Source organism: Cynocephalus volans, chromosome 8, assembly GCF_027409185.1.
Source record: "Cynocephalus volans isolate mCynVol1 chromosome 8, mCynVol1.pri, whole genome shotgun sequence".
In the NCBI taxonomy this organism is placed as follows: domain Eukaryota; kingdom Metazoa; phylum Chordata; class Mammalia; order Dermoptera; family Cynocephalidae; genus Cynocephalus; species Cynocephalus volans.
The window spans coordinates 126,288,726-126,304,477 of record NC_084467.1 but is presented as its reverse complement, the minus strand read 5'-3'; the positions used below and the strand labels follow the sequence as shown (position 1 = coordinate 126,304,477).

Genomic DNA, 15,752 nt, shown 5'->3' with positions numbered 1-15,752 from the left:
GTGTTATTTCAAACAGCCCATCTTCAAGTTCAGAGGTTCTCTCTTCAACTTCGACAAGCCTGCTGGTTAAACTCTCCGTTGTGTTTTTTATTTCGCTGAATAACTTATTCAGTTCAGCAAGTTCTGCTACATTTTTTTTCAGGACATTGATTTCCTTGTACATTTCCTCTTTCAGGTCCTGTATACTTTTCCTCATTTCATCATGATGTCTAGCTGAGTTTTCTTGTATCTCATTCAGTTTCCTTAGAATTATCACTCGAAATTCCTTGTCAGTCATTTCAAGGGCTTCTTGTTCTATATGATCTAGAGTTTGAGATTTATTAACTTTTGGTGGTGTACTTTCTTGATTTTTTGTATTTCTGGTATCTTTTTTTTGGTGTTTATTCATTGTGGCAGGGGGTTTCACAGTCCACCGGTTTGAGACTATTGACTAACTAAGATGTTGCTGTGGTTGCCAATTTCGTATGGCTCCCTCCGTGACTGCTCAGTTGGCCTCTAGTGCCTTGTGTGTGTCGTTGCCTCGGGTCTTGGGCCTCTCCGGGGAGCCACCTTTCTGGTCAGCATGGACTCTGCTGGGATGGTGGATCACGTACCACAGGGTGTGTGATCTCTGTTGAGCTTTCACTTCCCGTGCAGGACTTCTCCCTGTTCCATGTGCTCTGGCCCAGGCTGTTGGATCATGCAGTGGCGACCCCACAGGGTGTGTGGTTTCTGTCGAGTCTCCGCCTCCCTGGCCGCATGTCTCCCCCCTCTGTGCGCACTGTGCTGGGCTGGGACGTGTCTTCTGCAACCCTCGTCTATCAGCTGGGCCCTCAAGACCCTGCTCGGCACCGCCTCACCCAGGAAGTCTACCAGGTTTCTTGTAGGCACAGATGACCGGTCGCTCTGGGTGCCTTTGTAGTACTGTGTAGATCTTTCTCAGGACTTGTTCACCTTTGTATCCCCCCCGGCATGGACCGAGTCTAGCGCCCGCCTGCAGCCAGCTCTCTGGCAGGTTCAAGCGGACTTGGGAGCTCTCCTACCACACTACTCCCAACCAGAAATTGGTTAGGCGTTTTTCTGAACTGGTGGCCGCAGAGATGGTATCTGCCTCCCAGTAACAGGAAGTTTATCGGGGGCCGGAATCCAGGGTGTGGTCGAGTGACAGTCGGCCCCGTCCGTACTTCCTTGCCCTCCCAACACTGGCCGGGGACGCCCCACGCCACCAGTCCCGCCAGAGAACCGTGGAGGGAGGCCGGCCCACAGGCCCCGGGAAGCCCCGCGCCGGGGCAAGCAAGTGGGAAGGCTCAGTGAGGAGCCGAGCCGAGCCGGGCCGGAGCTGCCTGCACCTGGGAAAATGGAGGCAGCCCCGGGGCGGTGAGTGACCCGGTGATGCAGGCGGAAGCCGGGTGGGGGTCAGCCCCCCGAGCAGGGCTGGGCCAGGGGTCACTCACAGGGCTGTGCCAGGTCGGGCACTCACTCTCTGCCTCTGGTTTGTCGCCTTCCCCGTTCTCAGCCGCTGCCACCTCGGGCTGTTCAGTCGGTCCCACGGCGCGTATTTACATTTTTTATATTTGAAGATTTGGAAATGTCATCAGACATGTATTCAAACAAATTTTATTGGGAGAAAATGTCATAAAATCTTCGCTGTTTAGACTTTGAAACAGCCTTGGGGTTGATGTATTAAATACTCAAGCAGGATTATAGTGTTGGGATATAATAATTAGTGTACACGTGAATTAAGACATTAAAAAATAATAGTTAATGCTAAAAATTTACCTTCCCTCTTCCTCATTCCAACTGGAATAAATGAAGTTTAGATAAAAACTATTCCTTTCTCTTCCCCTGGTTGCTATGGCACTGCAACCCCTGCTTCTGCTTGTACCTTCCTGGCTGTTTCTTCTCAGAGTCATTTTGGCCTCTTCTTAAAAGAGAGAGGTAAAAAATACTCCTGGTCTTCCCCACGGTCCTCTCCATGGCCCTTTTTCTCATTCTGTATGCTCTCCCAGGGGATTCTATTTACTCCTATGACTTTAAATATGTGTTGCTTTCCAAATTTATATAATTGGACCAGCTGCAAAATCATATGTTTAACTCTTTTCTAAACTTTTCCACCTGAATTTCTCACAGACCCTTAAAAACTAACAAATCCAAAATTGCATTAATTCTCTTTCACTCAAAAATGTGCTCCTTCTAAATTCCCTAGCACCACATTCACTAATCATAGACTTAGAAAATTGGGAGCTGTCCTTGAGTTGCATCTTTATTGTAACCCCACATTCAGATGGCAGCTAATCTTATCAATTTACTTACCTCCTTCAAAAGTTTCTCATACAGGGGCTGGCTGGTTAGCTCAGTTGGTTAGAGCACAGCCTTATAACACCAAAGTCAAGGGTATGGATCCCTGTACCAGCCAGCCAACAAAAAAGAAAAAAAAAATCTCATAGTTCACTTCTTTATTCTTCTCATCTCTTGTATCTTAAATCAGCTTCTTGACATCTCTTGAGCTCAGTTAGTTTCCATTCTCCCCTCCAAATTATTAACTGATGGAGAACTGACCGAGGAGCCAGATGTAGATCAATATGAAGTATTAATTTTTTTTAGGCTCCCTGGTAAGAGCTCTTTGAGGATGGTTGAGATTTTCTTCTCATGCCTACTTCTCCTATCCCATCCCCTACCCTCACTCCTTCGCTGATTTGGAACCAGGGGCCTGCCCGAGGGGGAAATCTGCAGAGCAAAGCTTGAGAGCACACTTGCCCAGGGTTCTCTGTCTGCCTCCCAGTCCGTCGAGCACAGGAGAGAGAGGACTAGAGAGGGATGGGCTTCTATGCAGGTGCTGGACTTTGACTCAGATGTGCTTAACATATGGAAGCAGGAGAAGGACAATAGACCATGCTGTGCTTGAGGGCCTGCAAGTCTGAGAGAGAAAAGTCAGGGCCACATATGACCAGAAACCCTCAAATGTTGCCAGATGTGGAGGAACAAATGAAGGGGATGGAGAGAGGGACCTGTCTCCTAGGAATGGAATAGAAGTCACTTATTCACGGGGAGCAAGGGTGCTCATTCCTAGTTGTTCTCTGGATTTTATACCTTTAAGCCAATTGGTCTAACAAGCTCCAGTAGACCAAGGTTGCTTCTCGGGAGGAGGCCAGCAGAATACTCATGTTAGTTTGGTCCTGCTCTCACCTTAGGGAAACCACTCCCTCAATATCAATTACTGTTATTTTGTATATCCTCTTAGGACCAGTGGTGAGCAGGTGAATTTTGGCTGCTAAAAGTCACCTTAATGTATTAGAGTTAAGACCTTAGTTCAGTTCAAGTAAGACCTTGCTAAAAATTCACCCCCTAATCTTTTTCCTCACCTTTACATATCTATGGTCTCATTGTCCAAGAGGACTTACTATCAATTATATGATAGCCCCAACAACAGCATAACTGCCCCCCAAATAATGTAATGAAAAATACCTACCCATTATTAAATTCCCATTATTAAGATTCCTTCTTCTGTAAAATATGGTAAAATTCTGCCTTCTCATTCTTTAATTCTCAGTCAGATGGTTCATGGTCAGTTAACAGATTAGAGTTGAATTTCCTTTTTCACTCCAGCATGAGCCATCTTTCCCTAGAATGGGTTTGATTGATAATGTATGAGTATTTGAGTTAATGGTTTTATGCCATCTCTCTTTTTAAGCCTTTCCAGTTATCCTTTAGGTATGTCTACTATAAAAAGCATATAACTCTTTTAAAAAAAATTCAATCTGAAAACCTTTAGATTTTTATTGGTAAGGTTAGTACATGTTCATTTACATAGCTGTGATTATTGGTATTTTTGTACATATTTCTACTATTTTTCTGTTTTCCTGCTTTTTAATTTTTTCTTCTTCCCTTTTTATAGAATAGTTGAGGTGTTTATCCTCTCTTCAGGTGTTTTTTTCCCCCCTTTCTGTAGTTTTCTATTGAAGCCATAACAAATTACCACAAACTCAGTTGCGTAAACATAACAAATGTATTATCTTACAGTCTGTAGAACAGCAGGTGAAGATCAAGGTGTTGGTAGGGCTGCACTCCTTTCTGGACACTCTAGGGAAGAATCTGTTTCCTTGCCTTTTCCAGCTTCTTGAGGCTGTACACATTCCTTGGCTTGTGGCCCCTTCCTCCATCTTCAAATCTAGCAATGGCAGGCTGAGTCCTTTTCACACCGACACCTCTGGTTTTCTGCAGCCAGGAAAGATTCTCTATTTTAAGGATTTATATCATTAGATTAGGCTCACGGGAATAGTTCAGCAATAATCTTCCTGTCTCAAGGGTTGTAATCTTAATCACACCTGCAAAGTTCCTTTTGCCATGTAAGATAATGTATTCACAGGTTCTGGAGATTAGGACCTGAACATCTTTGGAGGGCCATTATTCTGCCTACTGTACTCTATATTGATTTAGAGATTATGTAATTCTATCCTATTTCCCTTTTTCAAAGTTAGTCTTGAAATTTTTCATATATTTAACTTAAAATTTTTAAAGTTTTATAACAATTTCACCCTCTCCCAGATCATACAAAGAGTTTAGAACACATTAGCTCCAATCTTCTCTCTTCCAACTATATAGCTTTGTTGTTGTTGTTGTTGGTGGTGGTGGTGGTGGTGGTGGTTTGGACATTCAGTTTTTGCCTGCGTATTAGAGATTCTCTTAAATTTTTTTTGCTACAAGCAACGATTGCTTGGATCTACCTACATTTGTTCACCCATTCTTTCATATCAAACTGTCCTTTTGGAATGAATTTTCTTCTTCAAAGTTATCTTTTATTTCTTCATTGTAACCTACTTCAGTTTTTTAAAAAAATGTTTTTATTTCACCCTCTTTCTTTAATGATGCTGTTGCTAGGCACACAATTCTAGGTTGATAGTTACTGTCAAGTTTTCTTTATTTACCTTTTCTGCTATTACTGGTTTGAGAATTGTATATTTTATCAATTTTCAATATTTTCAATTGAAAATGCAATTAAGGGTATAAAGTTTTCTGTGAATATTTCTAACCAGATCCCATTTTTTTTTAATATGTAATTTTTATTCAGTTTGAAATATTTTCTAATTTCCATGTATTTTCTTATTGATTCATTAGATATTTAGAAGTATGTTTATTAATTTCAAAACATATGGGGATCCCTTTTTATTCTTTTTGTATTGAATTCTAGCTGTGTGTATGTCTAGAGAACATATTTTGTATTATTTCTATGTCTTTCACATTAGTTGAGATTTTCTTTTGGCCTAGTATATAGTCAGTTATTTTAACGATCCATGTGTGTTTGAAAAGAATGTTTAGCCTGCAGTTGTTTTTTATAGTTTTACATATGTGTCCATTAGGTCAAGTTCATGAATTGTGTTTTTAAAATCTTTCACATATTTACTAATTTTTTGGCAGCTTATTCTATCATTTACCAAGGTTTTGTTAAAATTTCCTATGGGAATTATCATTTGTCTGTTTTTCCTTGTAGTTTTGTTAATTTTTATATCACAATTTTAAGGATATGTTACTAGGTGATTTAAAATTATAATAACTTCTTCGTAAATTGACCCTTTATTATCATAAAGAAATCGTCTTTGTCTCTAGCTATGCTTTTTGCCTTAGGAGCTACTTTCTTTGATTATAATTATAACTGCACTGACTTTCTTTTAATGTTTTCATGGTAAGCTTTTTTCATTCTTTTTATTTTGAAAATTTTAGTATCCTATTCTAAATGTGCTTTTCATCAGTAGCATAGTTTTATAGTCTTCAACTTTGACTGAACAGCACTTTTAATGTAACTACTAATGTATTTGGATATAACTCTGCCTTATCCTGTGATTATTTTCTCTTGCTTGTTTTATTTTATTATTATTATTTTTGGTTCTTTTCTGACTTTTTTTGGATTGCTTGAGGATTTTTCAATCCTTTTTTTCCCCGTCTGTTTGAAAGGCATACGCTCTTTTTTTATACATGTACTTTTTCATTCTTATGCATGTATAAATTACAACATGCATAATTATCAGAGCTGTCAATATCATTATCTTCCTTCTTGAAAATATAAAAACCTCAGACATTTTAGCTAAATTTTCCACCCTGCTGAATTATATGCCAGTGTAGTTCCGTATTTTTTCTGTTATTTTTATGAGCCTAATGATTCATTGTTATTGTTTTATACAATCATTATTCAATTAGATTTCTCTACTTTTTGCTTTCATCTCAGACATTGTTTGGTATTTTTTTTACTTTTGCTTAAATTACATTTTTAAAAAATTTTTTTCTAGTGTGTCCACTGGTAAATAACTCTTTCAGTTTGTACTCATCTGAAAATGTCTTTATCTCACTTTATTCTTAAAACTACCCTGTTTTCTGTGTTTTATCTTTTTCTTTCTCGTGCTTCATTCTAAATTTGCTCAGAATTCTTTCTTCATTGCATCAGTCTTCTGTCAAACCATTTGTCTACTTGTTTACATTATTATGTTTTTGAATCACTAGATATTCTAGTAGATTCTTTTTCAAGTATGCTACTTACTCATTATTTATTGCTTATAGGTTTCTGTTGCCTGATGACATTTTGCATTTTGTCTTTTAGTACTTTAATCGTAGTGTACAAGGTCATTTTACAGTCTAGGTATGATAATTCCAGTATCTGAAGTATTTGTGGGTCTCTCTCTGTTCTATTTTGTTTCTTCTTGTTCCCCCTCATGTTGGTCTTTTTCCCTGTTTGTGTATGTGTATGCATGTGGATGTATTGCATATACAAGTATGTGTGCTACGTATTTATATATGAATTATTTGAGGTACAGGATCAAGTTCCTTTCCTCCTAGAGAGGAATTGTGTTTGTTTCTGCCTGTTAAGCCATCTGTATAACTGTTATCCAAGTTCAAAAATAGGAAGTTCCAAGACTACCTAGGTGATGTAAACTTGTGCTGCCCAGCCATTCAAGGCCTGGTTCTTTCTGGCTCACCCAAAGGGTGTAGTAGCCTTTGGTCCCAAATTATTAAAGGGAGGATCATCTATTGGTTTTGTTTTCCTCTCTCAGTGGTGATGTACACATTAAAATTCAAATTTGCCAGCTAGGCAATGCTGTTGAACCAAAAGCAACTTTAATTCTCACTTTTGTGTCCCCATTTTTTCCCACTTTTGTCCTAATAATTATTTAATATCTAGTCATTCATCTTTGCTTTTTTAAAAAATGTTTAAAAAATTTCTTGTCCACTTTTTTAGTTTTCAGTGGAAGGACTGCTTTGAATAACTGCCATTGTTGCCAATCAAAAGCCTTGGCTCGATGCATTTTCCTCCAAACCACAGGTGCCTCGTAAGAAATTATTTTCCTTTATCCATAGGGGAAGCACACACTTTATGCTTGTAAAGAAAACATAAATCAAACCATAAATTTAGCCTTCTGTTGATGTTTAGAGTGGGTTTTTGTGTACTTATGGCAAATATGAATACCTTTAGAAATATTTACATAAGTTAGTATGGATTAAAATTTACATATTTATTCCCTTAGGTCAACAGCATTCAGAGTCCATAGCACTGTACTATAAGACAAGCAGTAGCACTGGACTATCTAGGATGTTTATTGTACAGCAACTGGTCATCTTTCTCACAAATATATTTGCTACAGTTTTTTGCTCAGAGCCTGATGGTATATGAAGGCCATATTTTTTGCATGGTTTTGTGAGAATTGTTATTTTCCAGAAATCTGTATTATGTCTCAGTTTGTGAAGGTCTGACTCACAGTGGGTCCAGTGGGTCCCTGACCCCATCCTGCATTTATTTCCCCAGTTTCAGAATGCATAACTGGAATCGACATACTTAGCAGCTGGCAGAATCCCCACATTGGTTTTCACTGTTTTTTTGCTGTCCATTGCTAAGGAGTTTCAATGTAAAATAACGATTTACATAATTTTTTGTTTTCTTTTGAGAGTGTCTCATGCTGCATCCTACATTGTTTGCCTCAATGCAGGCAAGAGAATTACTATGTAGATTATTACACTGATGGCCCCTAATGAATCACATCTCCTGATATCCATGTCCTTGTTCAGTTCCCTCTTAAAATGACTCTGGGCTTGACCGTGTGACCTACATTGGCCAAAGGGACACTGTATTGCTAGGGCTATTGTCAGAATCCTGCTGACATAGCCAATTGTATTGCTAGAGCTAGGGCCCAACCCTTCAAACCTGTTGTACAGACTGGGTCACAGACCCCTCACATACAGGTCCACGAACTGGGTAATTGGGAAAGATCCCAGGAGCTGTTGGCAGATGGCACAAGCTCAGTCCTCAGCTTCTTCAGCTTGCAGCAGCAGCAGCCTCCAGCAGCAGTAGCGGCCTCCCTGTGGCCCCCCTGGGGGCATCCCGGGACGGGGGGGGGGGGGGCACCCCTGTGGATTAGAGCCCTTCGTCCTTTATACTTAAGTCCGATAACCCAGGACACCTGGATGTGCATGTGCAATTACATTAGACAACCAAGGAACACCTGGGCACACATGTGTATTTATATCAAATGCTTAGCAAAATTCTGAACATCTGAGGGTCCCTGACCATTTTCCTATATTTTCCCTACAGACATCAACAAACGTGCTTCAAGGGGTGCTTGATAAGTGCTTGTATATTGGTTGCTATGTGTGTGTATATGAAGAAGCCCTCTCTAGCTTAGGAAAGGGTAGCTTAGCTGACCTATTAGCCGAATGCAGCTGAATGAATGGTCCCAGGTGAAACGACTCCCCAACCAACCTATGGAACCTTGAGAAATTGCTTGTTGTTTTAAGCCACTATATTATTGGTTTGTTATGCAGCAAGAGGTAACAGAGTCACTGTTAATATATTTTGGTGACTTTTGTTTGTGTGCTGTCTTCATTTTTAAGTAACACACGATTCCTGATGCCTATTTTATTTTCCCTCCAAAGTACATTCTAATTATTACCTACTGAACAATTAAGCAGCTGTAAAGCTACACAACTACGGCAGTTGTCAGGTTACAGCAATAGCTACGCTAATTGTATTGCTACTCAACTTTCATAATTAAAGCCAAAACGTTTCATTATTTTAGTTACACTAAGTTTCTATTTGTATTGTCAGGGCTAGGGCTCAGACCCTTCAAACCCATTGTACAGACTGGGTCACCAGATTCTTCACATGCCAGGCTAGGTCACCAGACCCCTCACACACAGGTCCACACTAGGTAATTGGGAAAGATCCCGGGAGCCACTGGCAGACAACATGAGCTCAGTCCTCAGCAGTAGCAGCTTACAGCATATCCTGTGGCAGCAGCAGCGGCAGCCTTCTCGGGGTATCCCAGGGCTGTTGTCCCAACAACAGCTTTCTGCAGCAGTAGCATTCTCCCCGTGGTGTGGCGTGGTGTGGTCTGGTCCCATCCGGTCCAGTCAGTCCACGCCGCCCCCCGACGGCAGGAAGCACCGTGGATAAGAGCCACTTGTCCTTTATTCTTAAGTCATAACCCAGAACACCTGGGTGCACATGCACACCATTAGAAAATAACCAAGGAACACCTGGGCATACATGCCTGTTTACATAAAATGCTCGGCAAGATTCTGAACGTCTGAGGGGCCCTGACCATTTTCCTTCATTTTCCCTACAGCAGCAAAGACATGACAGAAGAATTTATTTAGAGTAATAATCATGTAATCAACCCATTATCTCATATAGGCATTTAAAGAGAAAATGAAATTACATTTTAAACTAATTTCCGTCAGGTTTGGACTTTTCACGTTGCTCTTTGTTCACAGAAATTTATGACAGCTGCTATGTTTTATATTTTCTTTAAGAGCTATGGTTTGCGAAATATTCTTCCAGAATTTAGCATAAACAATTTATAGGTTAGTTTGGCTTAAAATATGTAAATAATGTGAACTAAAAAGTGAAGAGTTTTAACTGTATTTTCAATGAAGCCATATGAGATAAAGTAATATAATTGACTCATCTGCTTCAAAATAAAGAAAAAGATTATCTGGTACAGTTTGTAATAAACAGACTGAAACAAACAATTTCTTTTGTTATTTACAGTTTTAAAACCCAGCCATAAATTATATCCAGTTGTGAGGATATTTGAATTATTATATCCTCAGGTATGTTTGTGTTGGTAAAAAGCCAGCTATGAAAAGGCCAACCATTCTCTTTTTTTATGGATTTCTTGAATTAATGCCAATGTTGTCAGAACAATTTAAAATATAGAAGGAAAAATGGCAGCAATTCTTTATCATATAAACTGAATTACTCCAACTAATCTGGTTTCTATCTTGCACTTGCAATATTATTCTTGAGGATTTGGTGATGATGCCCCCTTTTAACGATATTAATAGTAACATTATTTGTGATGTGGAAGGAGCACACAGACCTGGGAGTCTTGTGGGCTGGGTATATTGTTCTGAAGATGCTACTGACCAGCTGTGTGATCTTTGACACATTACCTCTCTGGGCCTAGTTTTCTCATCAGTAAAATAAGGACATCCAGGTGATCTCCATCTCCAAAATTGTATTAATTCTGAAACTTCAGAGGGAGAGTGCATTGCTTTGATATGTCCTCTTGGAGGAAATCATGATTTTAAAAGTTAGCATGATGTTCACTATTCATATACATTTTTGGGTAAGAAGATATTTGGTTCTTTGTGCATTACCTACATTACCTGTGATATGAATAAAGAGAAAATAGAAGAATTTATGATTATTTTCAAAATCAATGCCAACTGACTGTGTAGCATACATATTGTAAAGTCTTTATAATGAAACTTTTTAGAGATTAGTTCTTTATATAACATGTGTTCGAAGAAATAGAAATTTTAAATGCCTGTGTTTTTTAAATTGGGGCATAAAACAATTTAATGTTTTCCCTAAGCATTTTTTTTTTTTTTTGATTGGGTACCTAATTTTGATTTCCTTGGTAAGAATGGTAAACTTATTTTGTATAAGTTTTTAAGAGACATCTTTAATACACTTCTTTATATAAATAATTTTGATGATTGAGGATCTAGGATGATTGTAAAGGAAACTACTACTGCTTGGGAATTAATAAGTAGGAGTTCCTGAACTATTTCTTTTTTTCAAAACTATTCTTTATTTCTTTACAGAACATTAGCCCTGATTAAACCAGATGCAATATCAAAGGTTGGAGAAATAATTGAAATAATAAACAAAGCTGGATTTACTATAACCAAACTCAAAATGATGATGCTTTCAAGGTAATTTGTTGATAATTTTCTGTTACGTAAAGTCTGGTTCATTTTTTAAAACATCATCTTCTTTTATCTCATTGTTTAAAATTTTTTTAAAAACCTCCCACTGAATGGCAAAGAATAGAATAGTAATCTTATCAGAATGAGAAAAACAAGACATCAAGTAATCAGATGTATAAATAATCATCAAACTCTAAGCAATTAGAAGCTGTCAGATTGCACATGTGTCATTTAACTATTTATTGTCTTTCATAGCCCCATCTGCTTTTGTAACACCAATGCTTGATAAATATCATCTCTTCTTCTTATAACAAATATAAAACACTGTATAAAAATGATAGAAGAGGGAATGAATGTCTCGTTATTTCTTTTTGACAAGGGAGTGTTATTGTCGATATTCCCCAAAATGATGCATTTGGAAATGTTTACTTTTAGCTCCTCTTAATATGAGAGTACTTCAAAAAGGTCGTGAAAAGATTTATATTATCTTTCAATTGTATTTTTCCATGAACTTTTTGAAGTGCCCTTGTATATATAATAGGTAAAGATACCTCCTTACTGCTCTGAAAATCAATCCATCCTATCTGACCAGATATTTTCTAAGTTATTTAGTGAAAATAAGATTTACTCATCCTATTTAGTCCTTTCTATCACAAAGTGAGTAATTTCATCCCTATGCTAAAAGTTTTTCTACTTTGAGAACGACAAGGAAAATATTTACAATATCCAAACAAAGAATAGAGGATGGGGACAACCTTTTCTTCAGTGTTTTTGGAGAGCTTGTCGGGGGCGGGGGGAATACACATGATCTTTGCATGATTTGGGGCACTTATTTTTTAAAAAAATTTCTTACCAAGTAGGCGACACAAAGACTAAAACATTCCAGAGGATGAAGATGGGAGGTGGGGCATCTCTTAGGGCAGAGGCCTGTTTTCCCTGGGATCACACTGTGGTTGGCCGAGTGTGACACAGTAGCACAGTGCATGAATGTAGCAGTTAGTCAGAGCTGGCTCCTGTAATGTTCTTATGTTATTACACAAGTTTTTTGGTCTGTTTTTGGTCAGGTGTCTTCTTACTGCTTCAAGAAATCATTTGTTCCTGGATATCTATTCCATGGGTCAGTTGCATTTTTATTTCTGGGAGAACAGGGACAATGAATAGCAATAGACATTCATCCCAGCTTCGTTAAATCTGATCCCTACGAACCTTAACAAAACACCCTCAATTTTACCCCAACAATGACGTATGTTTAATTTAAATTTTTTCTTTACATAAGATCTCCCAGTTTACATATTTTCTAGAGAGTCATGAAGCTTACATTTCAGACAGCACAGAGTCTAGATCCAGATTGCTTGAAACTATGCCACTTATTAGGCTTGTGACTGTGAACATAATTTACCTCTGTGCTTATTTCTTTATGTGCAAAATGGGGGTTATAATAGTACCTATATAGTAAAGTTGTTATGAGGGTTACATGAGTTTAGTGTCTATATACCTCTAGTATTTGATAACTTGGCATCAAACTTCTCATGATAAAGATGCTACTTGTTTATTATAATGGCTCTATAGCACATGAAGAAAGATGCTGGAACCAATCAGCACTTTAAGAGCACCATAGGGTATAAATTTGCCAGGGTTTCTTTGGAAACTTGAGGCTTGTTAATTCCATCCATGCCTTGTAAAAACTCTTCACCCTTTGGAGTGCCGCAAGTGCAAGGCTTTCTAATTCCTCGTCCACACACATACTCATTCCTTTGTTGCTGTGTACTTCCTTTCCACTTAGTCCTCTGACACTAATCTCTTACCAAACCCTTTGTACTGGTCCCTCTGGAAGTCAAGTTTCATTGTAAAAAACATACCTGTGTCTACAGTATCTTAACAGAGTGCTCCCCCACCTTCCACCTCTTTCCTTTACTTGAAATCTGACTTTTCTCCAAGGACATCTTTTTCTTTTTAGCCCTTTAGTATAGGCTGCTCACTCTTGAATATTTCTTGTATCACAGGGTCATGATAATAGCGTCAGTATTTTAGCTCCCTTCTGAAAATCTCCATTCCTTCACAAAACCACTCATCCTTGGAAGGTCATGCCTTTTAGCTATATTACCATTCACTGAGCCTCGTTTCCGTTCTTCAGGTCACAGTCTCCACATTTTTTTCAAGATCTGGGCACTTGGCTTATAGTCTCTCTGTCTACTCCAGCTTCTGCTTCCAGTTGGGATGACTTCAGCATCTCTGAGTGGTCATCCAGTACCCTGGTTCTATAGACAATTTGCTTCCTTATGTCAATGACTGTCACCATCATTTCCTTAACCTACTCTTATAGCTACAATTTTTTTTTTAAAGTAGGTTTTCCTCCAACTTCTGTGCATGTTCTTTTCTTTACACTATCACTGGGTGGTCCCATCCATGTCCATATCGTCACCTACCACTTATTTATAAATGAATTCCAGCCCTTACTTCTCTTTACAATTATCAATCTCAAAGTGATCCTAGATTCATCCTGCTGTTCCCCCCCCTCCTTGTATCTACCTGATATTTAAGTCTTTTTACTGTTTTTATATACTCTGGGAACCATTTCCTTCTTATAATTCCCATGGCTTTTAATAGGCCCCTGTTCAGGCCCTCAAAGCATTAAAATAGGCTACTGACTGATTTGTCTGCTTCTAGACTCTCTGTTCCTTGATGGATCATTTCCTACCCTAAGATTACTCCTTTCCATCCTCTATATTGCCCCTTGAATGGACCATATAAAATGAAAATCTGAGCATATCACCATACCCTTCCTCAAATCTTTCAATGGTTCCCCATCATCTGCTAAAGAAAATGGACTAGCTCTTTAATAGAGTATTCAAGACCCTTAGTCATTTGAACTCACCTACATTAATAGGCTCATCTCTTGCCACTCCTTCTAGAGGCTACTTAGGTTTCAGTTCCCTGAATATGTCATGCTTTATCTTGTATGTAATTTTGTTCTGTCTTGAGTGCCCTGCTTTGTCTTCTGTCTAGTTCATTCCTACTCATTATTCAGGCCCAACTCAAGTGTCTGATAGGACTTAATTCCCAAGAAAACTTAACAGCTTTTTCAATTATTCATAGTACCTCATACATTTCTATTACCGTAACTCTTGAGTCTGGGATTTTACCCAACTCACAAGCTAGTAAAATAGTCTGTTACTTTTTCATGGATGCTAGCAGAAGATATGAGACTTCTGGGTCAGAGACAGAGGACTTTATTATGGTATGGCAGGTGGCATGAACCTCACGGTTGTGTTGGTTCCCCTCACCTCCATGTCCTGTAGGGATGATATGACATAGGCCTGAGTGGATGCTGTGAACACACTGGGTTGTATCACAACTGAGGAGGAGTAAACTTGGGTTCCCAACTGTTTCATTAGCAAGTAGTAAACAACCCTGCTCTTTGTATAGAAGAGAGACATTACCTCATCCCTCAAGGTTGCTTGCTGTTAACAAAACCCTGAGAAATGACTACTACGATAAAGAGCAGTCATAGCCTTGCATTCTTGACACACCCAGTAAGACATTTTAGGATCAATAGAGACCCATGGAGGAATTTCTCTCAATGCTTCAGCGCGTGATTCAAGGGAGGCACTAAGTAAATATTTCCTGAAAGAATTAATGGATAGATCCTTGTGAAAGAATGGAGAGTTTCTTCACAAAAAACAAAACATAACAAAACAGTGACAAAAACTTCTCTAGCTAATCACGTACTTGTTAATATCTATCTCCTTCTAAACTTTTTAAGGGGGAAATTAGATAAGAATGATGGAAAAAAATTCATGAATTCTCATCCTGGTTTCAGTTTTAGATTTTGAATGGAGATAACTATGGAATCAGTGACATGTTAGAAGAAAACAGTGAAATACTTTTAGTAATATATTAAGATTTCTCTTTTTGTTGATATTTTGATTATGGGTTTTGGTTTTTTTTTTCTCATTTCTAGTATTGCATTTTTTTGTGTGTTGAAAAGTTTAGAATTGGTCATTTTAGTACTCATCTGCTAGCTCTTCTAATTTACTCCCCATGTGAGTTTTTCAGACATTTAGTTTTACCCCATTTTAGGCGGCTATACAGTGTATACATATCTCATTTTGGTGAATTTTTTTTCTTTATTCTCTAGAATTTCTTTTCTGCAGTTGATAGTAGAAAGAGCATAAGCAATCAGATTTGCAATCAGAGAGATGTGGGTTCAAATCCCCTTGGCTTGTCCTTAATAGCTCTTCAACCTGGACAAGTTATGTAACTATGATGAACTTCATTCTTTTCATATGTAAAATGAAGGAGAGCATACCTATTTCAATATATTGTTGTGAGGAATTAAATAAAATAGTTTAATCATGGCATATTATAGGCTCTAGAAAAATGTGAGTTTTCTTTCCCTCCCATGTTTCGGGATGAATTTTATTCTCTGAACTTGCATAGCATATTTCATAATCTCTTCAGAGCCAAAGGGAATATTTCAGTACCTTTGGTTATAACAAGAGTATGCCCTGATATAACTTGTTATGTGAATTCATTTTGTAACAGGCTGATAAGGTCTTAAAAACATTGCACGCCAA

The 15,752-nt window shown here is 38.3% G+C and overlaps 1 protein-coding gene across 3 annotated transcripts in view; it reads left to right on the top strand.

Moving 5' to 3' along the window:
- The window catches only part of NME7 (NME/NM23 family member 7), a 220,727-nt gene that overhangs the window by 60,969 nt on the left and 144,006 nt on the right, over positions 1-15,752 (top strand). For all 3 annotated transcript variants that reach the window (XM_063105506.1, XM_063105508.1, XM_063105507.1), the window contains exon 4: positions 11,071-11,181. In XM_063105506.1, the coding sequence (XP_062961576.1) occupies positions 11,071-11,181 (111 nt within the window). The remainder of the gene's footprint in view (positions 1-11,070; positions 11,182-15,752) is intronic.